This window comes from Cinclus cinclus, chromosome 13, assembly GCF_963662255.1.
Source record: "Cinclus cinclus chromosome 13, bCinCin1.1, whole genome shotgun sequence".
NCBI classification, from domain to species: Eukaryota; Metazoa; Chordata; class Aves; order Passeriformes; family Cinclidae; genus Cinclus; species Cinclus cinclus.
In genome coordinates this window covers 7,633,510-7,651,121 of record NC_085058.1, presented here as the reverse complement: position 1 = coordinate 7,651,121, position 17,612 = coordinate 7,633,510, and the positions used below count along the sequence as shown (strand labels likewise).

The window sequence follows — 17,612 nt, the reverse complement described above, 5'->3', positions numbered from 1 at the left end:
GCCAAATACAGAACAAAGAAAAAAAATGAACTGTTATCTCGAACAACAATAAAACTCATGGAGTGTGCAGCTTAAAAAGGAAAACAGGACTGATTTATGTCTTTAAAATTTCCCTATGCTCCTCAAGGACATTTTCAACTCTTTTTACGTGGATTTCAATTAAGATAAACCACCTTGAAGTAAAAGTCAGCTATTTCTGTACCTTCAGTCCTTCAAACATGTCAGCTGCCACAGGACATAGTTTTGAACTGAGTGGTTCAAACAAATCACTCTTGGAAGAGATGGAAGTAAAATGTAGAGCTCACACATGAGGTGAAACTGACACCACCGAAAATTCTTTGTAAAAACATGAAATGTTTAAAATGTAATAAAAAGTCCTCTATCTGCCTCCTAATATCCTTTCTCTTTCTTCTTATAAATTAGGGCATTGGAAAAAGTTTTTAATTACCTTCCCTTTTATTTTTTAATCCTTTATTCTGTAAGTACTTTGTAAATTCTGTTTCCCCTCATTTAAAAGCAAAGCACAAAAACGTATCTGTGCCATAAACAGCCCAGGGTCTGGTACTCTCTGCACTCTGAGCACATGGTGCAGATGTTACTGCAGGTGCCACAACCCTTAGGGAGTGGAAAAACAGAAGTATCTTGAGAGCAAACAGAAAAAGCTCCTGAGGAAAACTCCGGGAGTTGGTCTTGTACCTCCACTAAACACCACAATCCACTAACAGTGTCTCCTCCATGTTCCATTGGTTTTAGAACTACCTTACTGGTGTGAGGAGGATGTAAAATAATCACAGGCAGCAGCCACTTGTGCTTTACACATCTGTAATGTCACAGCATGACTTCACTAAACCCTTTAGTACATTATTCCAAAAGTACTGGAATAACCAGCAGCTTTCTAAAATATGATTTATTACCATCAGCAAATTGATTTCATTTACTCTGGGGTACCAGGAATGACACCAACAAAGTCGAGTAACTGGCAACACCTCTGGCAATTCAGAGAAGTCAGACTGAAGAGCACATGAAAAGGTCAATCATCACATGCTTTAACTTGGGAAAGAATGTGGGCAATTCTGGACCAGATATGCTCACATATTAAGATGCCAGGAAAAATGCTTAACGAACACTGGTGGTAAGAATTTATGAAGACAGTCTAATGGCAAGGAGCACTGTGCAGAGCTCAGAAACTCTCCCTTCCCAGTGCTAATGATTTACTGTAAGGGAAGAGTAGCTGGCCAGCACTTGCTACAACTTCACATTCTTAAGATGCCTGATTGTTTTCCCTAGTTAGGAACCATAAAGTTACAGTCTGGAAATTATTATAAAGCAGGATATGCATGTAATTGAAAAAATGATCCTCAAAGAGTCATCAGTAGCATTCAGTGGAATAGTTTTAAACACACTCTGTGAAGGACAGCTGAAAAGACTGGGCTCACTTCCTGGGCTTCCAGGAAGTGAAAAACAACCCTTCCAATACAATGCAACTGTAAAGAAGGAGGGTTTAAATTCTTTTCTCCTTCCAAGACAGAAGTACTATTATTTGCCCTGATTTGTAGCATGAAAGATTTCCAGCAAATAAGAACTTTCTTCTTCTATTAATATAATCAAAAACTAGAGCAGATAACAAGCACTCTCAGTTTTAAAGATGCATTTGTCTAAAGGTCTGTCAAGAAGGGTCTGCATAGATTTGATTCTGACTCAGAGAGTAGAGTTTTTGGTGTCCCAAAGAATGGCTTTGCATGGTTTTTTGCAATTGGCTGTATAACAAGAACACAATTGACCAAATTCTTAAACTTTTATTATTTCAGGCTTATACAAAGCAGGACTGAGCAGTGGTTGCTCCTCATGCTTTATGTGGCTATGCAGGCTATAAATGCTTTACTATTTAGCTGCTTGGGATGAACAGTAAACTGGGGGGAAGACTAACAAAGAAAAAAGAAATGAGCCCAGCTTTCATCTTCATAATGCAGAAACTGTGCTAGACATGGCTATTTCTTCTCTGGCTTCTTTAAAATCAGTATGAGTGAGTTTGACATTCATTCTACTTTCTAATTTCTTCCCATGTATTAATCATACACAGTTTATGCATTTGTATCCCAGGGTGCAGGAGAAACATGGTGGACATGGCTCATCACAGAAAGACATTGACTTCTAATGATTTATTTTCAATTCATGAGTCTGCCATTTGTTATTTTGATGCAACCCATTCTGTATCCACGTTGCATGGCTTTTAAATGCCTTGATTTGATTGCAAGATTTAACACTGTGATTTAAATTGAAGCACAGTAGCTCGTTTGTACTTATATGCCTTTTGATTGCAACACCACAAAATGTTTTTCTTTGGGTTCACCTAATTTCTTAGTTTGAAAGACTAGGAAGGTTAAAAATTAGTAATTTTTTATTTCCCAATTTCATAAAACAAACAGCAGGAGAGTGCTAATACAGTTGAGTGTGAAGCTGACTGCACAAGATAAGTTAGTTATGGATAAAGTATCTAAAACTAAACAAATGCAATTTTCCTAAACATAAGACCCGTTCTGAACCAAGAACCAAGACAACTCACAGGTACTGTTATGTATATTGTGTCTATCCACTCTGTCCTTAAACTATCCAAGCAGCATAAATCCACATTAGATGCAAGGTGTAAATCACAACAAAAACATTTAAAACTCAAAATCCATTAACATTCCAACACCTTGCTGCTGTGGGCCCAGCTGCTACAGAACAGATCAAGTGCTGAGGGATGCAAGGACAGGGTACTGTGGGAAAGAGAATTGTAAATAAATAGTTACTCAGTAGCTGTAGCTAAGAATGAGGTATCAGTTGAGGAATCTGAGACAGGAAACATAACTGCAGAATGTAAAGTCTGCATTTCAGTTCAGCTCTGAACCCCTGTTTACAAGGCACATGCACACACCTGTATGAATGCCTGGGCACCAGCTATGTCCTGAGCCCAGGGACACCCACAGCTGGAAGCTGCTTTCACAGGACAGGGAGGCCACACAAACCACAGAATAAACAGGGCTTTTTATGAAAGTGTGAATGCACTGAAAGAAGCAGAGTTCAAGCCCTTCTTACCATGTCTATTATTTCATACTCAAAGGTTGGAACGGGATTTCTCAAATTCAAAACTTAACACTCTCCTGTTAAGTCAGTAGCCTTTTACAAGACAGAAGAGGGGCCTCAGCACCTGGTTTTGGCACAGACTCTCAATTGGCAGCCTCAGACTCTAAGAAAGGATGCTCTGTTTGGATAAGCAGCTCTAAATTGCAGTTCACCTTCTGCCATCTGGGCTGCAGCCCACTGCTGCTCCTGTAACAGTTTCCAGAGGTACTTACACTCCTCGCTCTCCACTCCTGCATAGTTGCCAACTTCTTTGAAGCTGATGTTTCCCAAATGCAATATTCCTGCCACTATCTGCAGAACCAATGCCTGCTCCTCTGCAAAGATCCCAATCACACTCATTGCATGCTGGCAAGAAAAACAAACAAACAAATTTGTATCAGTAGAAGACTCTTGTCTTAGAAGTCCTTTTAAAATTTTGGTATTAAAAAGTAGAGTTATCCAAAGCTGTTCAGATTCCTAAGGCAACCAAATTTTGTTAAAGCTGCAATGAAGTTTCAAAGGGTACCAGATGTCCTGCTTCAGCATTTCTGTATATTTTAAAATTAAATACAGAAGCATCTACACTTTTTGGAAGATGCATTAACAAAGTAAGATCCCGGAAGAAAAAACACCTGCTTTTAAGTGTCACACTAAAAATAAATTGCTTCATTTCATGGGAAACAATGAACCTAAGAGACAACCGGTTTTACCCACCAAGACTAAGAATTGTGAAGTTGTACAGAATGACTCTAAAAAACAGCCCAGAGTCTGGCTTAGGCTGTGAATTTCAGCCACTTACTAGAAAATCCCCAGCACCCCCGGGTTTTGGAGTTCAGAGTATATGACAACTTACAGAAAGTCTTCTCAACAAACTGCTTTTTCTAAAATACCGAGTAAGCTCCAATACAACACTAACCATTATTTTTTTAGGCCTTTAAATGTTCAACATACATAAATGTATAAATACACCTACATTAAATAGTAAATTCCTAAGAACAGGATGCCAGCAGTTGGCAGGTCACACAATGAACTGGCAGCAGTGCTGGATAAAGCTCCCTGATCTGCTTTCACACTCCCTTTGTCCAGTTTTTCAGCTGTACTGTCTTAAATAAGCATGGAAGGTCAGCCAGCACTGGGAATTCAGCTAAAGCAGGGTACTCTTTTATAATTTTCTTCTAATGCAAGTTTCTCACTGTTTGCATTTTCATATTTTTCATACTACAGATTATCTGTAAAGGTTAAATTTCATTAAATTTGCACCCTTCTGGAAAAAGAACAAACTGAAAATCACAACACCTTTCTACAAAACCTGTCTTCAGGGTTAACATACCCCCTCCTCAGGGCAAAATGCAACAAGAATAAGTTACATCTACAATAATTTCTTATTCCCACATCATTAGATCAATGTCTTTGCTAAATATGAATGGAGAAATGAACATACATCCACCACTACACAAACCATACGGTAAAGAACTCACCAGTGTTTCTTGGAAATCTGATTTGTCATTGATGTCATCAACTTTGTAGGACCCAGAGAGACTCAGATAGTAATAGTAGTCCATACTGGTAATGCCAAGGCTGCTCTTCTGTTCTGAGGAGGCCCCTTCAATTAACTGCAGAATAAAAATCCCCGAATTAGGTATCACCCAACAGTCTCCAGCAGAGATGAGCAGGTCAGAAAGAGGTGACTGAGCCTGAAGTTACTGGGAGAGATACGTCTGGTGCTGTGCCAGGGATGTATCCTTCCTACCTTCTGGTAATTGCTTAATCCACAAACCCAGGCTCTCAATCCCATTCCCACAAATGGTTTATTTCTAACTTCACAACTAATAAACAGCTAAAAATGTGACTGCCTTGAATGCCTTCCATTGTCTTTAACTCATTAAGAAAAGGCAATGTGTGGGTTTTCTGATCCCCGATGTGTTCCCTAAATCTCAGCAGCAATGTGTTTTCCACACCTACTGCAAGTCAGGCACAGTTGACAGCACATTCAGAAAGCATCACCTGTGGCTCTCACTGGGAGGACAAGCAGCCTTCATGCTCCTCAGACCTATGCAAAGGCCAGGTAGTCATGCACAGACAGGGCTGCACCAGGGAGGAACAAACTCCAAAACACAGCTGTCAAAACCCCACAGTCTCTTAACCCTTGTGTCAAAAAACTCCTCCAGGCCTCAGGAAAAGCAGCAGGACAGGACAAATTGTACATGTATCATGGAAAAGGAGAACACACACATCTTAGAGCAATTCCAGCACCAATTCAGCTTTCCCTCCTGGCAATGGCACTTCAACTATGTGAAGCTGGCTACAGTCACTTACAAAGCTCTGTCTTGGCCCCAGTTTTGTAGAGCTTGATCAGCAGCACTACAGCAGGTGAGGAGACCATGCACATCAAAGACCAGTGAATGCCAGCAAAGGCTTTTCAAACACAAAAAATGGGGATAATTGGACAATTCAACAAAGAGTATTATCATAAATGTCTCAGAAAAATAAAAATTTCTCTTTCACAGGAAGCATAGGCCAATACAGATTATATACAAACTGGCCTCTCTCTTGATATATATAGGCCAGTTTAAAAAGAAATCTGATGAAAAGTTCTCATTTTCTATTATAGTCTCCTAGATTTTTCCTATATGGGAGTTCACAATGAATTTCCAAGCAAGGCTTTGAAATACTGCAGTATTCCATTCTGGAGCTGAAAGGCAGCCAGGCAGGTCTATGGCAGATGGTGTCTCACCATGCTATTGAGCTTCCCAGCAAAGGCCAGGTTACTTTTGCAGTGTGCACTCAAATCTCTCTGCTTTGAGAACAACTTTTCAAGAAAACAGAGAAATGGGTCCTAGATACTTTATGTAACTCAACAAGGACTTGAACACTTCTGACCTGGTAAAAAATGTGAAAACTCCTCTCTCCAGGATTCCTCATTACAACTCGAGATTTTTCCAGTAGGAAGTTGGAGATTTTCCCTCCATCTGGTTCTCCACCTGGACTAAACTGTATCTCAAAGTATTTCCCCTGCAATAAATAATTCAAGCTGTTAAATGGTTAGTAAATGTAAATTCAAAATTGTGCATTTGTACTGTATTCCATGCAAGGTTATGAGGATATTTCATCTTTATGGATACCTCAAGGTACAACCTAAGCTTAGACAGTTGAACCATCACGTCTTTTCTGCATTTATACAGCTCAACATTAACATATCCCATGTTAATGCAAATGTAGAAAGGAGATCAGTGGCTTCTCTTCACTGCTGAGACTTTTGCTTAGTCAAGTCAGTTCAACAGATTTACAACCAAGAGCAAACTGTTCTGCCTGGAAGCAAAGCAAAGCCACGATCTCTTGCTTTCAGGGACACATTAACTTGCATTAACACTCATGTTTAGCCAAAGAACACCTCTCAAATTTTTTAACTCTGCATGTAACTTTTTAAAATGGAACCTGTGGTGTGCAATTTAGTGAGAAGTCATTTCATGAGATTATCTTGAACCTCTGGAATGAATGACAGACTGAAGGTAATTCCTGCCTACTGCCTGTAAAATATTAGTAAAGGCTGCAGTCTTGGTACTTCAAAAGCCATACCCAGTACATAGAGAGGAAGAAATGCACAACCTATACAGAATGAAACAGAATCTTTTGACATCTACCACGGCTTAAAACACACTTTATATATTATTCAGATTTACCTCACGTGTAGTAAATTCATATTATATCCCTGAATACAGACTCTGGAACAGCACAGAAGGTGGAAGAACAAAGTCATGTCAAAGGTAAAGGAACTTACAAATCTGCTGGAGTTGTTGTTCCGTACAGTTTTTGCATTCCCAAAGGCCTCCAGCAAAGGGTTGGATTGTAGAATAATATCTTTAACATGCTAAAATTTTAGGAAACAAAATAAATGCAAATTCAGAAGGATATTTTAAAGTTCTCAAATTTATTTTATTTAGAAAAAAAAGCAAACAAACATGACATATGAATTATATGTTAAAAAGGCAAAAAATCCTGCATCTGTAAAAAATTCTCTTGATCATATAAGGACTAGAATCCAACAATTTTTCTTCCAGAGCTTTTAGTTCCTATTTTTGAGGACAATCCTACAGAATCAAACAAAATGCCTGAGGCTAAAACCTGGTTCTTGTGCATTGCTCTGCCAAGCAACACAGCTGATAAATTAACCTGTTTTTTCCATCATCTTCATTTTAAACCACACTTACACATGAGCACTTAATTTTTTGGGGGGAGGTATGGAACCACAACCAATGAAGTCAGAGTAGCATAAAATTTAAGAATCTGGAAGTGCTTCAGCAATCCATTTTGGGATAATGCTATCCAGTTGTCTTAGAAAGGAAAGTAACATGTTACTATTGGGAGCCCAAAACATGGAGAAGACATCAGCTTTGGAAAAAACCCAATGCATGTGGGGTTGTGAAAAGAAGATGGAACTTTATTTCAAAAGAAATGCTCAAGGCAACCTACCAACCTCATCAACTCTAACTCTGTAATTACAAAATACTAACAATTACTCTGTAATTCTTTAATTTTGCACAAAAAGCTGGAATATTTTTAAAAATATTTACTTATAAATTATGGTTATATTTATTGCAAAATAACACAATGCACTCTCTTTCTGGATCATTCTCTGGGTTACTGAGTTATTCTCTGCAATGGTCCCAGTGTCACTGTTGCATGAAACCATGCAGAAAGAACACACTCAACATCAGAGACTGTAATAAAGCAAAAATTACAGTAAGCACTCAACAGGAATGGACTGGTAAAAGCAGCCACTACCTACCACTGCCTGTCAAGTGAAGGAATGACACTGTAATGTCATTAAGGGAATTTTTATGGCTATTTCACTCAATTAGCTTTAGTTCATGGGTAGAAGAGATACCAAAAGCATCAATATTACCAAATGCAACTATTTATTCTTTCAGGCAGCTTTCACACACCCTAATTTTGCCTAGGTAGCCTCATAAAACAAAATTATGTTTTTGCTGTGCCTCTTTGATGTATACACACAAATTAGAAATTTAAAGGAAGCAACAGAAACTCAGACGACCGTGTCAGTGTGTCAGTTTTCAATAAAATGCAAACACAGGAGGGAAAAAAAAACAAAAAAACAAAAAAACAAAAAAACAAAAAAAAAAAACAAAAAAAAACAAAAAAAAAAAAACAAAAAAAAAAAAAAAAAAAAAAAAAAACAAAAAAACACCCATCTTGCAGATGCAATTCAGCACAAGGGCTGCAGCACCTGGAGCAGAGCTGATTCTGGCCTGTGGCTGTCCCTGCCACAGCTCCCATGTGTTCCTGGCTGCTCATCCCCAAGATACCCACGTCAAAAGAGCCTCTTGTCTGCCAGTGTCTGCCTCAACACCCCTCAACACCCTTTGTCATTCTACCTCTCAAGTGAATCTAGACTAAGCTTATGCTTCAGTATTTCTGTGTATCAACTCACCTGTACTTTAGGACCACCTCCTGAAATTTTGGAGACATAACTCATGATATATTTAGCTGCTACAGTCTTTCCAGCACCACTTTCCCCACTATAGAAAAAGAAACACAAAAATGTACACGTCAGTTTTTAAACAACTCTACAGTGGGACAATTTGAAGTTCATCTTGTCCAACCAAGGTGAGGTACCTTAATTAAATACACCACCACACTCAGACTGAGTAACCTGGTAATACACACTGTGATACAGTGTGGTAGCATCATACTTGGATATGTTTGTGGGCACAGAACTCAGAATAAACCACCTTGCATGGATACCAGAGCCTCTATGAGACTCCAAGATCAGAAAAGTACATACATTGAGAAACATCTACTTAAACCAAGATGCTCAAAAGAGAATTTGTGTGTTAAAGACTCAATTCCTATTAATTCAGGGGGATTTCAAGTCTTGACACAAAAACTAATTCAAAAATCTGAGCTGTGCATGCCATGCCAGATACCTACTTCATTTTGGTAGTTTTTTGTTTTAGGTGTTCCTGAATAAAATAATGAGGCATTATTAATCACATCCTGAATGACGGAAGAACTACCTTCCTGTTCCTATGCCTCTTGACACAGGGTACAAGAAGTTTCAGTATCCCATACTAGCTCTTACAATTCCTTCCTTCCTTTATAATATTTCACTTCAATGGTGAATGGTGTTTACAGCTTTGCCTTCTTTCAATCAGTAAGTTTCTCAAGAGGGAAAGAAGACTGGCATGCCAGACAATGCAACCTCCCTTCACTTCATCCCTGAAAGCTTCATCCCTTCGTTTCAACAGAATTCCTCCTGACTTCATAAAGTCTAGTGCAAGTCAGCTCTGACCTTAATGCATTTCCTGTGACCTGGATAACTACACCAAAGCAAAAAGAACAACATACAGATGTTGGTTCAATGTCACAAAAAGAGCTAAAACAGTTTTCTCTTTTGTGAAAATCTGCGCTATCTTTAAACTCCTGAATCATTTCAGTGAACGTTGTTGACTCTTCTATCCTGCACCCACTTGCTCCTGGATATGGACCAAATGCACATCTTTTCCTGCACAAATTTTAGCTACATCTGCCAAAGAAACATCAGCATGTCCTGCACAGGAAAGGGACTCACCAAGAATGAACTACTCAGAGCTCCTTATCAGCATGACTAATAGACGCATTTTTAAAGGTTTCATTCTGGAAAAACTCCCCAAACTGCCAAGCTGCAAATGTAATTTTACATCTTTAAAGCTTCCAAACAATACAGAAATACTGAAAGGCTCTTGAAAATTATTTTCCCAGAAACATTTTCATGCTTTTATCTCCTCCTGACTACAGTTTTACAGATCAAACTGAAAACTTGAAAGGGTGAAAAAGTACTTATTGAACATCCATCTGTGGAGCACAGACCATGATTATTATTATTCTTCTGAGTCACCTTTTCCCAACAACCAGGAAAGCCTGTATTATGCATATCTACTACATTCACAGAGACAGAGTTTGATGAATGGCAAACTGCTTTTAAAAGTTCACATCATGAATAGTTCAATAATTAAAATAACATTTCTTCAAAATCTGCTGGCAGTAAATTTGTTCCTCCTGTAAAACCAGACAAAACAACTGAACCTGAATCAATACTATGAGCTTACAAATTGCAGTTTTCATCTGAGTACAGGGAAGGATCCAGGACCAAACACTGAATGAATCTGATCTGGTATTATTTATCATACAGTAAAAATAGAACACATTTCTGTAAGATTTTCTTCAATGCATCCGTTTATCCTTCTCTTCAAAGTAAGTGTGGCTTGTATTTCTTACTCCATAATGTCTGCCACAGAACTGACCTGGAGCAGTAAAGCTCCATTTTATTGTTATCCTGTGTTTCAAAATAAGTAGTCCTTTCTAGTAAATTAATTTGGCCAAAAGATTGCCTTCTAGAGTTTGCTTTAGATTTATGCATGCATATACTCCTTTAGCTTTAGGTTTTTATTGATCAAAGACCAGCAAATTGCTCTAATTAGAATAAAACAAGATGAGTTATATATGAACCAAAGTAGCTTTATCTGATGGGATGGTATCCTGCCCCCAATAAAACTCAGGTATTCAAACAAAACAGGGAAACTGTGGCATTCCTGCCAAATGGTTCTCATGCAGCTGCTTCATATAAACCTTACTGCTCTGCTGCTATTAAAACTATTTTAAGAAGATGTAAAAATCATCTAGCTTGGTAGTTTGAAGTATGTTGGAAGCAAGTAAGTAAGTTTTTAGAGCTTGAAAAAACTCTTAAAATGGTTTAAAGTGGATTGTGGTATCGACAATTTTCCCAGAGACTTTTCTTGCTAAAAGTAAAACTTGCACATAGTCTCAGCCACTAACAAAAATTATAATGCTTTCATTATAATGAAAGCACTTTAAAAAAATGACATTTTCTTCCACAAATTCAATTAATACTTAGCTGAAATCAGAATAAGACTACAAACACAAAAGGAATTTTTTTTTGCTCCTTGCTTCCTTCCCAGAGGAAACAATCAGTAATTAGAGAAGCATGAACGATAAACAGCATCATCCTTCTCTCCAAAATTAATTTTCTGAGTAATGGATATTAAATGGATACCATTTAATATGGTATCCATGGCTGTAGAACCATACAAGTGATGCTCATCTACATCGTCAGGACAATGCAGGAATTTCAATACCAAATATTTATAAAGAACTCTTGGATTTGCCAGTAAAGAACACTGTATATGTAAAATACTCTGATGTGTTTGGATAACGTTTTTAGTTTGTTTACACAGAAAATTTACTTTCTGCAATTATGTTCAGAGAAACCTTGGTAGCATGATTTCAGTGAAATATTTTTCCCTTCTGAATCAGAGCTTTAACCTAACTTTTCTTACAGTGTTAGACTTATGTTTCTACCACCTCCTCATTACAATTCATCCATATTTCCAGTCAGGTTCTCTCCAGACATTTCAGAATGATCAGTCATTTGAGTCTTCTGGAAAGCTGAGATACAGAAGCTGACTAGAAATCCCATACTGAATTTTGAACTTAATAGATTTAAGATAGACATGAGCTGTTCACTAAAAGCAGTTCAGGTGGTAAGTGCCCCTTTCATTAGCACCTATTTGTAGTACACGAGATGTATTGTCTTTTCAGATATGCAGTCATCATACACTACTTTCCTGGACTCTTATGATGCCACACAAATGACAAATGTTAACTAAAACTACAAACAAGAAAAAACTGCTTTAATGCAACAGCAACATCTCCTGGCAGGGATTACAGAATCAAAGTGAAAATGAAGTTCTCAGCTTTAGAGAAAGGTAAAACTTTAACAAACACTCTGAAGAAATGCATTTACTGCTACATTATAGAAGAATACTAATCATAACCTCCACTCTCTCAATTAAAGGACAGTGATAGCCCAAAAGGAATTAAAAGCCATGAAAGAAAATCCTTCATAATTAAAATCTTTACTGCCCAAGTCCTTGTTGATAGTCTGGAAGGGCTGCCATATCACATGGGGGTGAAATGCCAACAGTCTGTGTTAATTGCCATCAATGAGCTTAGTTCCAGAAAGGTCTAAATCAAACATCGTGCCTCAGTAAAACATAAAGTGAATGAGAAATGAAGTCCAAGGTAGCTGTGTTACCCCTGTGAGTGAACTTGCTCTGCACTCCTGCCCATGCACACAGAGCCAGGGCAGAGCTGGGGCACTGCTCCCTCCTCCCTCCTAAGCACACCCTGCTGCTGGACTCAGCCCAGCCCGGAGGCAGCCCATGAATAATCTCACTGTTTATTTACTCTGCAGCAGCCATGCAAAGCAGATCAGCCATGATTAGACGTGTGCACACGTAATTTTCTTAACATGTATGCAAATACACTGGAATTACTCAGCAAATGAAAAAGCCTTCTCTGGCTTTGGAAAGGTTGTTCGGTAACAGTTCTGTTTAAACTTTTATCATATAAAAAGATATTCTTCTTGGTTGCCACCTATCCAGCCTTTCAGAGAATTGCATTTTCTTTGGGATCTGCTTTCCCAGTTCATTCACTGACTTTTGAAGAGGTTAAATTTCTTCTATCAGTGTCTAAATGCATTTGGACAGGTCCAGGTAAAAAGTACTCTGCCTACATTAGGCACCCTCCTCCACCTGCCTGGAAACACACATCTAGTCTGTGGAATGCATGTCCCCTCCCAGGTTTGGAGGTAGATGCCACAGGTGCCCAAAGCACACAGCAGGAGGACACAGCAGACGTGCACCTGCTCCTTTCCCACCATCCTTCTGTCTCCATTTCTGAGGCTCCATATGCAACAGAAGCCAGACTTAGCCCTTGTGATCTGGCTGTGAATAGGGTCAGTCTACACCTTATTTCTTACCTTCTCTCTTTGCAATCTTTCTTTACAGGGAATTCAGCTACTTTGACAAGGAAAAAGAAGGATGCTATCTGGGTACTAGCTGGTTCTGGTCCTTCTGCTTTAACAGGGATTTTCAGTGGAGTCACTCCAAATTCAGACTGGTTATGAAGCTGACATGTAAGAAGCACCTCACTATAACCATATTATCATCACTCATCTTCCACAGGACAGTTTTTACAGCAAAAACTATGTTTCACTGAACACAAAGGTTCATTTGGAGTTGCTTATGCTCAGCAGCTTCTGTGGCATTGACAACACAGAACTACGTCTCAGTTTTTTGAGAATCACGAGTTTAGGGGCAGAAATGGTAAAGCTCCTAGCAGCTATTATGTGAAACTGATGGAGTGGTAGCAGACTCTAAGTTAGGCAGAACACTGATTTCACTCAAGAGCTGCAGAATCCTGGAAGCTGCCAGTCTGCAGCAATTTTAGTGCCTTCTGGTCCATACAATAAAACATAAAGCAAGCAAACTCCATACTTCAAGAAACTTCCTTCTAAAGCCAGACCTGGTTGTTGGAAATACTGATGACATTAAATCAGAAAATACAAGATATGTCTCAACAGCTTAAATCAAATGTGGTACAAAAGATTAAAATATCAGACTACATCAATTTAGTGAGCTGCAGAGTTACTAATTACTTATAAGAAGAATTTCCAGTTGTCCTAAAAAATCAAAAACCATAATGAAAACTACTTGTAGGTCTAGTCCACTGTTTCTACAGCATCTATAATAAAAATTTCAAAGAAAAGATAAATGTGTAAGAAGGGAAAAAAGGTCTCTGAAATGTGCCTTGCAAACGTGATCCTTCTTGTTTCAGTTTTGCAGCAGATTTCACTTAACTCCTGAAGACTTTGAATAGGCTGTGCACACACAGAGAAGTCTCACTCTGCACATACAAAACGCACATTCCAAAGAGCATTCAAGTACATCATCCAGCATTCAAGTACAAGAATTCTCATGCAAAATTAAAACTCTACGTCTGTATCTCAGATCTGCATCTCAGCTCTCTCACAATGTGACTATCTGCACGTATTGCACTGGACCAAAAAGTAGGGTTTTTATTCACAATCCACAATAGCTCAAAGATTTTCGCTGTAAATTTAGCTTCATGTGAAACATCCCACTCTCTTGGATGTTACTTTATGCCAAAAACAAAATCCCAATTTTACCCATTCCTTCCAGGTCTCAATTTGACTCCATGTGCCTAGTAAACTTCAGCACGGCAACAGGCATCAGTTTTCCAAAGAGAAAGACTGAGCTCAGGGAACAATTCAGCCATCCCAGTGACAGGCAGAAGGACAGCTCTAGGCTTTTTGTCTCCTATGGCACCAGGCTGTCCCAGGGGCCCAGGAGCAAACTGTTCTGTTACCACCTGCTTTGGCCTTCCCAGGTGTAAAAGCCCTGCACAGCCCTGGGAGGCTCCACCCTGCTCTGGGGACAGGTGAAGGGCAGCTCCAGGTGCCCTGCACTGAACCTCCCTGTCAGAAGGGGCAGAGGGTCCCAGCTGCAGGATCCTGCAGTTCTTGCTCTCCACACATTTTCTTTGATCACGCAAAAAACCCACAGATGAGAACAAAGTGTAACTCTGGTCCCAAAATTCACTTCAACTGTCATTTAAATAATGCCTGTCATTAAAAAAGTTGAGTAATAATTCTACATAATAATTCTAATTTAATAGTTAAAACAGATTAATAGTCAAGACAAAATTAATTTCCCAGAATCTCTTGCCTTTTGTCTCTGAGTGAATGCAGGTAAAATTCCAAAGGGAACAAAAGACCATGATAAATGCAGCCCATGTGGTACTGCTGAATTTAACAGTATCTGTGGCTGTACAGCTGTTAATCCAACCCTCTCATGTAGTCATTCAAGATGTTGTAATTTTGGTATTGGACAAGAAGCTGGCTGTGTGAGTAAGAGGTTTCTTGTGGTTAAGCTAGCATCAGGATTTTACTGGAAAACAAAAAGGAGGGTCAGAATATACTTAGCTATCCCAGAAAATCCCAAAATGTTAATGTAGACAGAAGATTTTTAATGCTGTAATAATTTTTTCTGCTTCTTCAAGTTAAAACACCGTAAGATATTTTTTACCGACTTTTTTCTTACCTAATAATGACACACTGATTTTCTCTGTCAATAATCATGTTTCTGTACATGCTGTCCGCAAGAGCATAAATATGTGGTGGGTTTTCATACTGTGCCTAGGAGGGGAAATAAAGAATAGTTTTTCATGACAGCATTAAAAAATGCAGAAAGGGCAAAATAAATTTGTATTTAAATTGGAAGAGTTATTTCTCTGGAAAAATTAATTCTGGATAGCATGTGAATTTTCCCCAACAATTCTTTGGTACATTTTATTAAAAAAAAACAAAAACAAAATCTCTAGACTTTGTTAGTGAACCTTCTCTCATCCATAATTTTCTCCCAGAAACACCCTGTCCTAAAAATTTCCAGGCTTCTACTGGAAATGTATTACTTGTGCAAAGGAAACTCACACAATTTAAGCCTATCCCACCAGTGGTCTTGTGCTAACAATGCTCTCCCCAGCAGCACTCAGAGCCTGGTGCCTCAGGTCCCATTTTCATCCACTGGGCCAAGAAAACCCAACAGCTTCCCCCAGTGGACACACCCAACTCCAGGAGGAAATTGAATTTCAAGTCCCTAATGTTCTTGTGCTTGACTCACTTTCAAGCTATATTTTCCAAAGTGAATTTTGGCACCTCACTTTTTTTATTGCTCTTGTCCAGTTAGAGAGTTCTGAAATCAGTCTCTGAATCCACTAATGGCCATTTTGTGGATATGACAGCTTAAAAACTGCCTATGCAGGAGCAGGGACGTGTCAAGGAGAGATACCTAATATGGATTAGAGCTAATCAATACAAGTGTTTTCTTGAAATACTGATCTCACATTGCAGGGAGCTCAAATTGAAGACTCAGTCTATGGCAGTGACTATCTGCCAAGTTCTCCCAGGCCAGCACAATGCTAGCAAACCTAGAAACAAACACTTCCAAGTGTTAAACTGTGCACAATAATATTTACAAGCCCCTGTATACTGCATAATACTTTAGACTGCTTTACTTACTGCTCCTTGGTACATTTCAATTTCCTTTTCCCCAAAATATGGCATTTGCTTGAAAGGATTCACAGAGATTAACACAGAGCCAATGTACGTCTGTATTCAAAAGAAGTTAAGGTAATAACAGTTTCATAAAGTATCATCTTACTACTAGAGACAAAGAACTTTTCCACCTATTACATAATACTTCAAATAATAGTAAAAACTACTACAGCATACAACAATTGTTAATCAAACTTAAATTAGCAGGCTTACAAGAATGTAAACATACCATTCAATTGGAATATTATCTTATTTTAGGACAAGCTAACTACAGAAACATGTATTAAAAGCTCAAAAACATGACACATCCCTGAATAAAAATAGAGAAAGGAGATGGTATATGTGAACCAGTTTTAGTCCTTTGTAACTGAAGAGTCATATAGTAAGTATTAGAAAATATTGGTTTGACCTTTGCAGAATACAGTGCAGAGACACATTCTGATCTCACAGGACAATGCTGAGCAAGCAGAGCTGGATGGAAATGGCCACTGTCGAGCTAAATTAGACAACTACTCAGCTGCATGCACTGGGGATGCTGGGGGAATTGGGCAATTCAGTCTGCAGTGTTATTTTAGGAGTGAAACTATTAACAGTCCCTCAGAGTCCCCTCCTGCAGGCTGCCCGGGACCAAGACACTCAATTTCAAGCTATTATTAGATTTTTTGCAACATTTTTAATATAGTATTTCATCATCTGAATACTTTCCTAAACCGTTGGAACTACAGCTGCAGTGCACACACAGGAAGCACCTGACAGTAATTCACAGGTATCAGTATCACTTTTCATTGAGCTGGGAGTTAGCAACGAGCCTACACCTATGGCTCCAAAATGTTGTACTGCAGGTTTCATTAACAATCTGGAACTGCTCATTGGCAAACTTGTTATCTAAGCTTTCTGTTCAAAGTAGAAAAAATAACAAATCTATCCTGCTGGATTGTCCCATGTAGGAATCTCCTACTGTGGTGCCAAGGCAAAAAAGGTAATGTGTTAGAGAAACTACAACTCAATGAACATGATTTCTGTAATATCCATTTGCTATGCTTTCTTCATACATTTTTAATTTAATTCAAAAAGAGTGACAACATCTGAGTCTTGGATATAATAGATCAATTACTCATTGTGTCAGTATAAACACTTGAAGTGACAGTCCTGTTGGTAAACAATACCAGCATTTGCTGGGATGATTCTGTCATCTCTGTACCATGTAGCACTGAGAAATGTTCATTCATGGGTGGACATGCAAACAATTCAAATATTCAAGAGACGATCTTCAGCTTTGAATGAAAAGCCTTCACAGAATTGCAAAAGGAGTTCTCCCTCCATGAGGGAAGACTGATCCCTCAATGTGACCACTAGTCCCCTTGGAAAACACTCTTATTCTGGCTTCAGTAGAAAGATCATCTCCATGTTAATCTCACTATTTTCATAAAAAAAGCAAGAAACTTTCTTCTGCACAGAGCACTGAAGTCTCTGTGCACACACTGCAAGGAACATGCAGTACTCCATGGGCCAA

At 38.6% G+C, this 17,612-nt stretch overlaps 1 protein-coding gene across 1 annotated transcript in view; it reads right to left on the bottom strand.

Annotated features, from left to right (window-relative positions):
• MYO1E (myosin IE) overlaps positions 1–17,612 on the bottom strand; it is a 52,710-nt gene that overhangs the window by 26,624 nt on the left and 8,474 nt on the right. The window contains exons 3-9 of the mRNA XM_062501702.1: positions 16,064–16,153; positions 15,087–15,181; positions 8,555–8,642; positions 6,884–6,973; positions 5,986–6,117; positions 4,584–4,718; positions 3,339–3,471 (exon numbers count right to left, since the gene is read on the bottom strand). Of these exons, the coding sequence (XP_062357686.1) occupies positions 3,339–3,471; positions 4,584–4,718; positions 5,986–6,117; positions 6,884–6,973; positions 8,555–8,642; positions 15,087–15,181; positions 16,064–16,153 (763 nt within the window). The remainder of the gene's footprint in view (positions 1–3,338; positions 3,472–4,583; positions 4,719–5,985; positions 6,118–6,883; positions 6,974–8,554; positions 8,643–15,086; positions 15,182–16,063; positions 16,154–17,612) is intronic.